Below are 12674 nucleotides of genomic sequence, written 5' to 3'. Positions count from 1 at the left end.
GAAAGTTTCTATAAGGGAGGTTCTAAAGCACAACAATAGTAAAACAACACGACATACTTATATCATAGTGCGTCACAGATGATACCATCATTTCATACTAGCAGAGCAGTTTAAGACCTGGATCCACAATAAAAAATTCTTATTATTGCATAAATAATCTAATCCAACTGGGAAGATGTATCAAGTCTTCTGCATACAGTTCTTTGTAGCCCTACTCAATCACAGGTCTGTGAGGCAGACAGTAAGCCTCACATGCTGCCTTTCCCACCCAAATATAGATTGAGCATCAGGTTAAACAGTCATAAAGCAGAAAACTCCAGAACTAAGTCAAATCCACTGGCAATCGAACAAAATATTGCAAAACCAAAAACCAGAGCAGCTAAGCCTTATGAAAGCAGTAAGAGTTTGGACTTTGTACACTGTTACAATTAAACACTCACTGAATTTTCTTCATCCTCTTGATCCAGTTCACGCTGCTGAGCCTCCTGACGTTTCAGCTTGATGTCCATCGCTTCGTTAATCAGGTCCCTCAGAATCGACACTCCCTTGGCACTTTTAACGAATGGGTGCTGAGAAGTGTTTTAAAAAACAAATAAGCACTGCATCCGAAGCAAGGTGTAACAGTAAAACACTATTACTGTGGCCTACTTCAAATCAAATTGAGGTTTAACTAGAAACATTACTGAAATAACAATCCAGTCCTTGTGTCTGGCACAGGAAGGACACAGCCCACCCTCCAAACAAGCTCACGCTCCAAAGGCACTGCTACTGTGAGACCTTGGGCTCTTTCTTCCCCCCACAACTCTGCTTACTTCTTTCCTTAGCAGCTCAGCTGTCAAGAACCAATTAGACAGACCATTTCCACGCCTAGACCATTCTGAGTAACCACTTTCCTTTTGCCTCCCCTGGTCAGTGTTTTAAGAGGCAGTTTCTTGGCAGTGCTGGTGAGAATTCGAAAGCAAAACCAAACCAAACAAAACCAACATCAGACTCCAAAAGCCAAAACAATAAAAACAACCCAGAGAAGGCAAAGGAAGTTGAAGTTAGACTGGTTCTCAGAGAAGAAGTGAAAAGCTGAAGTTGAGCGTAAGATTTTTAAAAACTGAGATGTTAAAGAGTAAAATCTGTAGCGAATAGGAGCGGCAAGAAAGGAAACCAACACCCCAACAGCCACACAGCACTGCCTACCCTGGCAAGGCTTCTCTAGAGCTTATGATGTTCTTGTAAGAAAAGGCAGACCTGCAGGAGCTGTGTTGCAGTGGCACGCTGCTCCGGGCTCTTCACGAGACACTGTTTGACAAAGTCAGTAAAGCTGTCTGACCACAGCTCTGGCTTCCGGAAGGTTGGAGGTGGATTGGTGGGAATCATGAAAATTGCCTGAGAGCACAAGAACATTCCGGATTTCCAACCGAAGCTTAAGACTTTCCAACAGTGCAACATAAACACGCCCAAACACACTAAAGGACGATGGACATTTTTGAGTTTGCTGCTTCTGAGGAGCTTTTTGCCGATATTACACACAAATCTGCTCAGAGGGATCAAGGAGCAAGAAAACAGACTTTTCTCACTAGGTGCTTACATCTGGCTGAGCCAGTATGTGCTCCAAAAGGTGTGAATATGCTAACTTTACATCTTAAAAAATTGTGCTTGCATTAAAAAAAAGAATCCAGCTGAAAATACATTTCTTCACACCCAGCCCTGAGTTTCACCTGTCTTAAAAGGAGAGGATTGTGATTTTTTTTTTTCTTCCCACACAGATTCTTCCTGACAAAGACCCGTTTTTCATTTAATAAACACTACAAAAAACTGGCAGAAAACAAACAACTTGCACTAAATGAAAAGCAAATGGCATGCTGATACGTTACTCAGCCAGCTATAACAGCAAACCCTTTCCACAGGGCAATACAGTCCTTACCCTCATGGGATGAATATCTGCATATGGTGGCTTGCCTTCAGCCATTTCTATTGCAGTGATTCCCAGAGACCAGATGTCTGCCACACAATTATACCCAATTTCCTGAATCACTTCTGGAGCCATCCAAAATGGGGTGCCTATAACTGTGTTCCGCTTGGCCATGGTGTCCTGAGAAGAGGAGAGGGATAAAGGGCCAGACAGTGGCAACTGTATTAGCCACAAACACTCATTAGTGAATTATCACCCTAATTATCTTGCACACACGCACATTATTAGGCTCAGCAAGACTGGGATCTGGAGGGCTGCAAAGGGGAATTAAAATGTCCTCACAGAAGTTAAAAATATCCTGAAGAAAACAGCAAATACTATTGCAAGCCATTACTTAGGTACCACAGCTTCCACTGAGCAAGCTCTGCTCTAATCTGTACTAGTTTACAATCTCATTATGCTGATGTAAAATGCTAAACAACAGCTACAAGCAGTTTCTCAGTCTCCACAAGCCCATCACACTCACACACAGATTAAAAAGACAAACTGAAGTGCACACAACCCTCTTGGTTTTACTTACTGTAAGTTGTCCTGCCACTCCAAAGTCTGCAAGTTTAGCGTGTCCCTCTGTATTTAGCAATATATTTCCAGCTTTGATGTCCCTGTGTATTTTCCTCATAAAATGCAGGTACTCGAGTCCTTTCAGTGTTGACTGCACTATTGTGGCAATTTCCTCCTCTGTGAGCTAAAGAAGAGAAGAGTTACTGCCAACCTGTCAGTGCTGAGGCACAGCACTGTTGTGCTTTGGTCTGTATGTTACTGAGATTCACTAATTGCCATTTAATTGCTTTCATTAAAGGATGCCACACTGATGGGGAATTAGTTTATGACTAAGTTTGCATTGTGTAGCAAATTAGATTACAACCAGCATACACATACACACCTACCGTGTTTCACACACCATGACCTTTTCCCAATTTGTATTTCCCATCCCGCAACAACAAAAGCAAGGCAAAGTGGAGTCTTGCTTGGAATCAGTCTGGCTTTTCAGGAAAGCCAACACACCAAAATCTGCTCCTCTGACTAAATTATCCAGACAACCAAAACTCAATCAGTGTAATCGCCCTTTCCCATTTCCAGAGGGACAAAGGGCCCGCATCTCGAGCGGTGGCAAATGGTTGTCAGGCATTGAACACGGTGAGAATTATGCCCAAACTGCTCAGTTTGCTCGAGCTGCTGGACACCCACACTCCCCATCCACACATTCCAAGGAGAGAGAGGACGTACAGTTTTATTTCGTAACCGAATAATGTCAGACACGGATCCAGCGCCGCAGTACTCCATGACTATCCACAAGTCCGTGTTCTTAAAATAGCTGCCGTAATATTTCACCACATGAGGACTATGAAATGTGGAAAAAAAGAAGAAAACAAAGGGTAAAATGCCAGTAATCAGCACCACTAAATAAGCACAAGGCACTGCAGAACCTCTAAGGATGTTTTAGAAGCTCAGCGCTGAAATGCCACTGAAACCCTGAGCAAAAGTGTTCCAAGCCACCCTGAACCCACACAGGGCTGCCACAGTCCTGCCAAGCCTGTTTCCACTGCTCATATGACCTGCCAGTAAGTCACTTCAGGGAGCTGAACTGTCAGACAACAAATCCTACGGAAATGAGGAGCGATTAGCCTTCAGTTTAACTCCCTGGACAGGGTTACCACAGGGTCAGTGCTGGGGCAAGCAGGAAGGCAGGACAAGGGAATGGGAAACAAGCCACAGCAGTCCCTGGTAAAGCTGCTGCAGAGCATTTGCAACCAAATGGAAACATTTAATAAAGTCCACAGTTCGTTGGAAAACAGCTACCATATTCATTAGAAGAAATGTTCCCCCACTGCCACATGCACCTGTTTGTTTCTACAGTTTAGCCCAGGATATATTTTAGGATCTCAGTACAACTGTCTCTCTGAGAGCTATCTGGCTGCACAAAAAAAAACCAAACAATCTAGTCAAGTACATTGGTCTGAAAAACCATCTGTTCTCTGGAAAAGGTAAAGCTGAACTAACAGAAGGAAGGTCCCTGATTTTATGGCAATGGAACTAAAGTGTATTTAATCTGTTCTCTGCTGAACATTTTCTAATGAAAAACTAAGAACTAGCAGGTTAGTCCCACTGCACAGTGTCCCATTATGCTTGCACAGAAAATGTGATGCTCCAGTGATTCACTCCCTCTGCTGTTCACAACCGTAAGGTCTCATTTTAGGCCTTAAGATATTAATATTTAATTTAAGAGACACCTAGTAATGCTTTCCAAGTTACACAGTAAAATTTTTCACAAGAAATTTCTATTCAAGCTACATTTTGTTGTCTGCCCCCAGTCACCTTCATTTAAAGACAGGGAGAGTGGACTGCAATAAAGTGACTGGGACCACAGTTTTATACTGCTCATGTAATTTATTTTAAATGGTTTTCCATGCCTCAAGTCCTTCAAAGCAGTGTTTTTTAAGGCCAGATTCATAACACCAGAAGAAACGAGTGTATTTTAAACTTTCAGCTTCGGGCACACTTTGAGAGGGTCTTCCCTACCCACAGGCTCTTCATTAGCTAAGTCCCTGCAGCATCTTTTCCCATAAAAACATGCAGAGACAGCCCGGAGAGCCAACCATCAGCCCATCAGCAGAGCTGCAGCAAGTTATTCTGGGGATGCTCAGATCAGCTGGCCCTGCACTGGAGCCTGCACAGGCAGAAAGCAGCCGGGAAGGACAGTCCTGCCCCCCAAGCAGGTGACGGCACGAAGGTCGTGCCCATGCAAGAGCAGCCATGCGTTAGCGGCTCTCATCCACGTGCCCCTTAAAAACCAAACCAAACCAAACAAAACCTTCTTCTAACACTGTTCTACGCCTTGTTTAGAAGCCACCCCCACCCCCTGTGGATGCAGGAGCTGCTGTTTGGCACACAATCAAGTTACCACTGTTCAACAAGCGGCGGTGCACGGGCAGAACCGCAGCGACTGCTCACGCGCTCGGCTCCTGGCTGGGCAGCAAGGGCAGGGTTATCCCACTCGGTGCTCTCTTGTTGCAAGCTGAATTTTTGTTGTCTTACCTTTGCACTACCCAAATGGCCAGTTAACATGGCTCAGCTGATACGAGGTAACTTGATTGTTCAAGTCCGGCCTTTTAAAAAACATCGAAGGCAACATCACGGCTTTTATTTGACTGAGCGCCACACGACAGACGACACTTTTCCCTGCACCCCGATGGAGGGTTCTGCAGCACACACTTACCTGTCACATTGCTGCATTATGGATATTTCCTTTATAATCTCCTGCAGGTCAGATTCCACAGGAACTTGTTTAATGGCAACAACTTGACCCGTTTCTTTGTGAATGGCTTTGAACACGCTGCCATAGGAACTGGGGAACCAAATATAAAACAAAGGCTGAAATGCACTAACGTTTTAAAAATGCAAATGTTATGGCTTTGCTTTTTGCAAGTGTAACCATCAAGTAAAACACATCCTTCTGTTAAAAATATTTTGTGTTTTAATGTAAACAATCACTCCGCTAGTTTCTAAACACTGTAATACAAACAAGTCTCGGCACACTGAGATGGTGAGAAAAGAGTCAACCATCACTACACTGGCCATAGCTTTGGACTGGCCTTTTGCACAAATCCAGCAAATAAAATTCTCTCTTTCCAGCATACAGTACAATCTGAGCACCAGTATGAACTACAGCTCTGGTCAGAGAGGTTTGCTTGTTCTTGTCAGATATTATCATTCTTATTTGCAGCTTCCTTCATACAGCAGCCAGGCAGATTTATAACTCAGTTTTTCCAAATGAACTGCTTAAGGCAGCAAACATGCCACTCACGGACTGTTCCCGTGCTGCTCTGCCTCACCAAGTGGCACAATGCCACTGAAGTTCACCTTCCACCAAGTAGATCTTCCACAAGCAGTACCCAGGACCAACTGCAAAACCTCTTTAGTTCCCACAGGATTCAGTCAACTCCAGGCTGGCATTTTTCAACACTGCTTCAACTCCCTATTCCTGAGCCATAAGCTACTGTTTGGATTAAGACATCACACTCTTGGGAAACAAATTCTTTATCCTGTTACTAACCAAATACCATCACTCTGTTAGTACATACCTTTGCAGAAATAGGCTCACAACAAAAATGAAAGAGCAGAGACCACTGAACACACCCCCATCACACAGATCTATCCTTAGAGATGTGTACTTTGCGCCCACTGGAACAGAACACGTACCCTTCTCCAAGCTTCTCCAGTACATCAAATACTTCTTCAGGCTGTTTGGTTAAACTGTCTTCATCTAACTTCTTCAGCTGCCTGCATGGGCAAGAAGAGAGAAATTATGGCACTTCATTTTATGGCAGCTTGGGCTTTGCTGAAACAGAAGAATAAACAGCACAACTTAAACGTACAAAAGGCTTGGTGTGAAGTAAAATGATTATGAAGCAAGTTTATTTCACCTGACAAGAAGAGTGAATGTTATTAGCATCCCACAGTAAAAATGGACTGGGAATTACAAAGAACAGAATGTTCTACAGCTCCTCTTGATAGAAATGCATTCCAGGATCTCTGTGCTGCTGGTCATATCCCAGCACAGTACAGCAGAGCCTAACAGCTATTGAACATACCTGCTAAACCTCAATATCTGGAATGAAAGGATACCTACCAAGGGCAAGCAAAGGGAACATCATCTTCCCTGATGCTAAGAGGATGTGTGGGATACATTTGTTGGGAGATAGGAGGCAATACTGATCTCACCTGTACATTTTTAACATCAGAAGTTCAGCTCTTAACTTTCTGGGCCTGGATATATATACTAGGAAAATTCTATCAGGAAAAAAGGAAAGAGGAAACTGTATCTGACTCCTGCAGTATCTTAATGCCATGCCTCTTAAATGTATTGCTAATAAGAGTCAGCTGAAATATGTTCTGAGGAAAAAAACCCCATGCCATGTACTGTGATCCTTCACTTGGCCCCCTTCTCACCCCGTACAGCTTTTAGGGAGATTCCACGCACAAAGCAACAAGATCAATCATATTTGTTTCTGTCCACATGGAGAGCTGTTCACCAAACCTTCTGAAACACCCAAGGACTACATAACAAAAAGTATTTTATTGTCGATGATACAGTGTTCAACTGCCCACAAACAAGCTCTTTCCACACGAACTAAAAAAAAATAAAACATCTGAAACAACAACAGAACACGCAACAAAAACCCCTCCAATCTCCCCAAACCAGCTCATACGAGTTTTTGAAACACAGAAACTTATGAGACTCAGAGCTCTCAGTACTGACTGCTCTCACAGTGATCAGTGTTTAAAAAGTGAAATACACCTGGATGCCCGCAACTGTAAATTACTCCTGAAAGCTCCAACCGCTACTGTTAAATATCAAGAGTCCAGTCACAGGCATACTAATTTTTAAACTAAGTATATCACTTTTCCCCCCAATTTCTTCAGAAGCAGAGGGAGAAACCGCTCACTGATCCCCAGCTATTATTAAGTTTATGTACAAAAGCCACACGGGGGGAGCAGCTCGCACATGGAGCACATACAATGGCTTCCTGCAGCAAAGGAAACATTATATAGAAGCAGACTCAGGAAGTGGTGAAATACTGAAAGTAGTCACTAGCTTCCCTGCACAGATAAGCATTAAACAGAATGCTACTTGCCCTTGTGAAAACAGGCAGGGAAGAAGGTGTGGGAAGAGGGGAAGGGAAATAATACATGCATCAGCAACCACATAAGCCTCATTTCCAAAGCGCCCAAAAAGTGGTGATGTGAGTGGCAGACCCCTCTTGCTGAAGTTGAGGCCTAAATTCTATTTACATTAAAGCGAAAAAAACCCACGGCTTTTAACACAGCCAGGCACGATAACCAGACAACCACCGTGCCTGCAGCAACAACCTAATTTCTGCTACAGACCAGGAGCCGAATCAGTGGTTCGTGCAGAGCACTCGCTGCTGTCAGACTCACGCTGCCTTCCCTCCTGGGTGTTTATACAACGCGGACCGAACAGCAACGCAAACCAACCTCACCTCTGCTGTTATTCAGATCTAATCTGAATCACCCGCCAGCTAAGCACGGGCATATGCAACAACATGAGCAAAACCCAGCTTTTGTTTTTTAACAGCAGGTCGCTGTCCGTTTAACGAACCGAGCCAATCTCACCGAGGAGCAGCGCCCGCAGCTTCCTTTGTTCGCTGCCGATTCCCCGGGCCGCAGCTGCGAGCCGCTGATAGGGTTCTGACAGGGACGCTCCATCCGAGCTGCCGCCGATCCCCGGCTCTCCCCGCGCAGCCCGGCCCGGCCTGGCGCTCCGAGATAGGCGGCTCATGGAGCTCAGCCCAAGCCCCGGGATGCTCCGGGCCCGGCGGGGCGGCGGCGGTGCCAGGGCAGGGCAGCCACAGAGCCGCACGGAACTCACCCGGACACAGACGAGGAGCAGAGCCAAGCGCCCGCCGGCACAGGTGGGCACAGCTCGGTCCAGCCGCGGCCACCCGCAGTTAGAGCATCCTCCCCAGGTCAGCACTTTAAGCCTTTTCCCCACCACCTGCGCCCGGTGCTGTCCCAGCACCTGCCGAAGCCACCGACCCCCGCGGCCCCTCCGGCCGGCTCGGTGCCCCGCTCGGAGCGGCCCCGCTCCCGAGGCCGGAGCATCCCCGGCGGGGGCTCGCCCCGCGCTTACCGCCGCGGGTTCCGCAGCTGCACCGTCTCCATGTCGGCGAGTCGGCGGTCCCGGCGCTCCGTCCCTCAGCGCTCCATGGCTCCCCGCCCCGCCGCCGCTTCCGCCCGCCGCCGGATGCCGCGGGGAGCGCCCGCCCCGGCCCGCCGAGGGCGCGCCTTCCCCGGCGCGATGGCCGCGTCCCCCGGAGCGCTGCGCCGGGCCGGCAACGAGGAGTTCCGCCGCGGGCAGTACGGCCCGGCCGCCGCGCTCTACACGCGGGCGCTGCAGCAGCTCGAGGCCTCAGGTACGGGCGGGGAGGGGAGGGGAGGGTAAGGGTGGGAGGACCTGGCTCGATGCCGGCCGGATCCCCCTGGATCCCCGCTGGATGCCGGCTCTATCCCGGCTCTCCCGCGCAGGGGATGCCGCCGCCGAGGAGCGCAGCGTGCTGCTCTCCAACCGCGCCGCCTGCCACCTCAAGGACGGCGCCTGCAGCCTGTGCGTGGCCGATTGCTCCAGGTGAGCGGGGCCGGGCTCGCCCCGGGCCGGGGGGCGCTCGGCGGGGCGGCCGCCCCGGCTCACCCCGCTGTGCCCCCTCTGCCGCAGCGCCCTCGAGCTGGTCCCGTTCGGGATCAAGCCCCTCCTGAGGCGGGCGGCGGCCTACGAGGCTCTGGAGAGGTACGCGCTGGCCTACGTGGACTACAAGACGGCGCTGCAGGTGGACTGCTCCGTGCAGGCGGCGCACGATGGGGTCAACAGGTAACACCGGCAGGATCGGGGTACGGCAAGCTGGGCCCCAGCTTGAGTGAAGCAAGGCCTAGCCACCCTCCCTCTGTCTACCTGAGCCCATAGGTCCTTTCAGGATGCTGGCTGAAGGTTGGAAATTATTCCTCTGGGACTGTCTCTGCTCTGCTCAGTGTCTGGTCTAAGGGAAATAATAAACTACAAGCTCTAGTGCCCTATCCTTTAAGCCCCCCAATGCTGACTGCATTTACAGGCTGCTGTAGTCCTGTTTGCTTTGTGGTGCTTTCTGTTTCAATTCTTGGCTTGCCAGACCGAGGAGTGAATTGCGTGTCTCTTACTCACCCGAGCACTGACAGCCTCAGCCCTTGTCCTGTGATATTTTTAGCCCTGCTGACCCAAAGATCTTTTCATAAATGCCCTGTCTGTAGAAGGAACCTAGTTGAGATGCATGTAAAAAGATCGGGGGAGAGGTGCTGTCCTTGGTACACAAGCTGGGTTAAAAAGTGACCCTGCTGGCTATCGTGTGGCCCATCCAGCCATCAGCCGGGGTGACTGGGAGCGTCTCTTCCAGGATGACTAAAGCCCTGCTGGAGAAGGATGGTGTGAACTGGCGTCAGAAGCTGCCGCCAATCCCCACAGTGCCTGTTTCTGCCCAGACGAGGTGGAGCGCTCCTTCTCCCGGAGCCCCTGGGGCAAACGCTCCTCCTGCAGCTGCACCACAGGGAAAACCAGGTGGGAGCGTGTCCTTGGGCTGGGCACAGAGCCCTGCAGCTCACCAGGGTGATGGCCAAGACAGCTGCCACACCTGCTCGGTGTGTCTGCAGCTGGGGCTGGGGCCTGGAGAGACCCAGGCCAGGTTCTGCCACAGCCCTTTTGGTTGATTCTGGTCCCTTTGATGTCTCACCTCTGGTATGGGGGTGTTTGTTTTCTGGGAGGCTGTGATGTTCTTGTTGGTTTTATGGTGTTCTGTGTCCTTTCACACTGTTTCCAGACCAGACCGCTGCTGGCATGGAGAGAGCTCGAACTCTGAAGGAAGAAGGAAACGAACTCGTAAAGAAAGGAAACCATAAAAGAGCGGTTGAGAAGTACACTGAGAGTTTAAAGCTCCACCAGGAATGCGCAACTTACACCAACAGGTACCGCTCAGCTCTTGTGCTTCCCTGGGACCTGCTCTGTGTGCTGCAGCAGTGGGTGCTGTCCTCAGCCAGAGGTCTCTAGCCAGGTGTCTGTTCTGCAGAGCTCTCTGTTACCTGACCCTGAAGCGATACCAGGAGGCAGCACAGGACTGCACAGAAGCTCTCAAGTTAGATCCTAAGAACGTGAAGGCACTCTACAGGCGTGCTCAAGCGTTTAAAGAACTGAAGGTAAGTCAGCCGTTTTTGAAGGGCTTTAGGCTAGGACTAGATAGATGCCTGTTTGTGCATGATCAGAGCCATAGGTGCCCTTTGGAACTTGTTTCTGTGCTAAACAACATCTGCCAACAGATAGCTGAGACCTGTATGGACTGAGAGGGCATTTTCTTTCACATCCGTATTTGGATCTCATGAGTTTTTCCACATCAGGTCCCGTTCCTAGAGATGCTGAAAGCAGCTGTGTGTTGTGTTGAGCTTTATCTTTTTGTGTCATGAGAAGTTCAGGAGACAGTACTGGACTATGCAGTGCACTGGTCTTGGAGTCAGAATCCACCTGAGTCATGAAATTATCTTCTCAGCCCTAGTCTAAGCATGTTTTAGAACAGCTACATCAGTGCCAGTGCTTGAGCAGTTACAGAGGGGGAGTCACAGGCTTACTTGTGGTGCCTTTGCCTCTGTTGCTGAGTAGTAGTTCTGCAGCCTTAAACTGCATTTTTAATGCACTAACCCTTAAAAAATGCTCTCCTTCTAGGATTACAAATCAGGTATTGCTGATCTCAAGAGCTTGTTGAAAACTGAACCAAAGAACACAGCTGCACTGAGATTACTTCAAGAACTGAACAAAGCCTAGGGTAACCAAGCAACAAGTGTTTCCCACTGCAGGAGAAAGCTTCTTCCCTTCTGATGTTGTTACAGGGACCAATCTCGATGCAGGATCGGTATTGAAATCTATCTTCCACTGCTGCTGAGATCTAAGAGGTTCTGTACCAGCATAAGGAATGCTAAGACACAATCTGTATCAAACTCTATTAATCTGGCTCTAAGATCATGCATAGTTTTCATGCCCCTCCCTGGCTGGGAGGTTTAACTTCCCTGGTTAAAGTCAACCTGCCTGTAACTATTGGCCTCAGGGACTCTTTCCGTGCTGGCTGAGATACACGTGAAGTGGCTGTTCTTTGTGGGGAGCTGCAAACAGAGGGGGGTTTTGTCCTTATTCAGGTGACAGTTTTGCTGCATTTGTGCTGCTATTACTGAAATAAGGTGGCTGCAAGAACCGCTGTCGTTGCCAGAGCACCACATACCCTTCCTGTAACAGGGGCACAGTTACCTGCACGGGGCTGAGCTTGTTCTCTTGCTCCCTCGATGCCTGCTGGCCCTCAGCTGGGTTCTGCTGCTTAGTGTGGCTGGGCAGATGTTTACACTAGCAGCTTCCTTTAGTTATTCTGCACATTTAAGAAAACAGCAGCAAGTCAAGCCTGCCTTGTTACACTGTGCACTATTACAGATTCTGGGTGCTTGGGAATTTTGCAATGGTTTTTTTGTCTTTTGTTTTTGTTTTTAAACCACTTTAGCTCCTCTGTGCCTTTTGGAGCAGTTGCCACGGGGTGTTACAGGAAAGAGAATATTTGGTAACATCCCAGCCGAGGTCTGGCTTACTACTTCAATGCATGTTTGTGCTTTTTGGTCTTCTCCTGATCTGGTATTGATGGCACTGATTTAAAATGGTAGTTAAAGAGATATTGGGAGTTACTCTCTGAACTGTTAAAACCATTAAAGCCATGTTTATTTTCAGTTTGGAGCTGTGCTTTTTATGGGATGGGGGATAAGAGGGGAACTGAAACACTTGTTTGACCACTTCATACTGTCCCCCTCCCTTTTTGTCAGAGGACTTCAAAACCCTGTACAGGGCCTTGCTCTTCCAGACAGTGGCCTCAGCTCTTAGTGGCCATTAAAGTTAGGGCTCAGAACAAGAAAGCCTCCAGCTGCAGGGACACTGGGGCTGGGAAGGGCATGCCAATGGGAAGCACAGCACTGCCTTAGGGTTTCTAACCACTTTTCACTTGCACACTGCTTCAACTAGTAAGTCCAGATGCTGGACAACACTAGACCTGATCTGACTCACAATAAAGGCCAGGAGACAGAAGCCAGCCCTGAGGTCAGGGTTCAAATATCTGAGTTTCCCACCTTGCTTCTCCCAGCAGTCAGC

At 48.4% G+C, this 12674-nt stretch overlaps 2 protein-coding genes across 2 annotated transcripts in view; one reads left to right on the top strand and one right to left on the bottom strand.

Moving 5' to 3' along the window:
• The window catches only part of STK4 (serine/threonine kinase 4), a 43479-nt gene extending 34757 nt beyond the window's left edge, over positions 1-8722 (bottom strand). The window contains exons 1-8 of the mRNA XM_027898033.1: positions 8616-8722; positions 6164-6244; positions 5181-5309; positions 3191-3305; positions 2484-2648; positions 1916-2083; positions 1240-1377; positions 441-569 (exon numbers count right to left, since the gene is read on the bottom strand). Of these exons, the coding sequence (XP_027753834.1) occupies positions 441-569; positions 1240-1377; positions 1916-2083; positions 2484-2648; positions 3191-3305; positions 5181-5309; positions 6164-6244; positions 8616-8647 (957 nt within the window). The 5' untranslated portion in view covers positions 8648-8722. The remainder of the gene's footprint in view (positions 1-440; positions 570-1239; positions 1378-1915; positions 2084-2483; positions 2649-3190; positions 3306-5180; positions 5310-6163; positions 6245-8615) is intronic.
• TOMM34 (translocase of outer mitochondrial membrane 34) lies at positions 8616-12259 on the top strand. Its single transcript, XM_027898037.1, has 7 exons — positions 8616-8898; positions 9011-9110; positions 9198-9350; positions 9907-10067; positions 10327-10471; positions 10573-10699; positions 11220-12259. The coding sequence occupies exons 1-7, from the start codon at positions 8646-8648 to the stop codon at positions 11316-11318; spliced, it is 1038 nt and encodes a 345-aa protein (XP_027753838.1). The 5' UTR covers positions 8616-8645; the 3' UTR covers positions 11319-12259.
• The last annotated feature ends 415 nt before the right edge of the window (positions 12260-12674 follow it).

Source organism: Empidonax traillii, unplaced genomic scaffold (genome assembly GCF_003031625.1).
Source record: "Empidonax traillii isolate 1590-97213 ecotype Southwest subspecies unplaced genomic scaffold, ASM303162v1 scaffold575:size619451, whole genome shotgun sequence".
NCBI classification, from domain to species: Eukaryota; Metazoa; Chordata; class Aves; order Passeriformes; family Tyrannidae; genus Empidonax; species Empidonax traillii.
The sequence above is the reverse complement of the archived record's forward strand: the minus strand, read 5'-3'. Positions and strand labels throughout refer to the sequence as shown.

What these genes read in the sequence shown, in the direction of transcription:
- TOMM34 (XM_027898037.1), top strand. Translation starts at nt 8,646, where the DNA reads ATGTCGGCGAGTCGGCGGTCCCGGCGCTCCGTCCCTCAGCGCTCCATG. An exon ending in GCAGCAGCTCGAGGCCTCAG is followed by an intron (nt 8,899 to 9,010) that starts GTACGGGCGGGG and finishes TCTCCCGCGCAG; the next exon opens with GGGATGCCGCCGCCGAGGAG. An exon ending in TGCGCAACTTACACCAACAG is followed by an intron (nt 10,472 to 10,572) that starts GTACCGCTCAGC and finishes TCTGTTCTGCAG; the next exon opens with AGCTCTCTGTTACCTGACCC.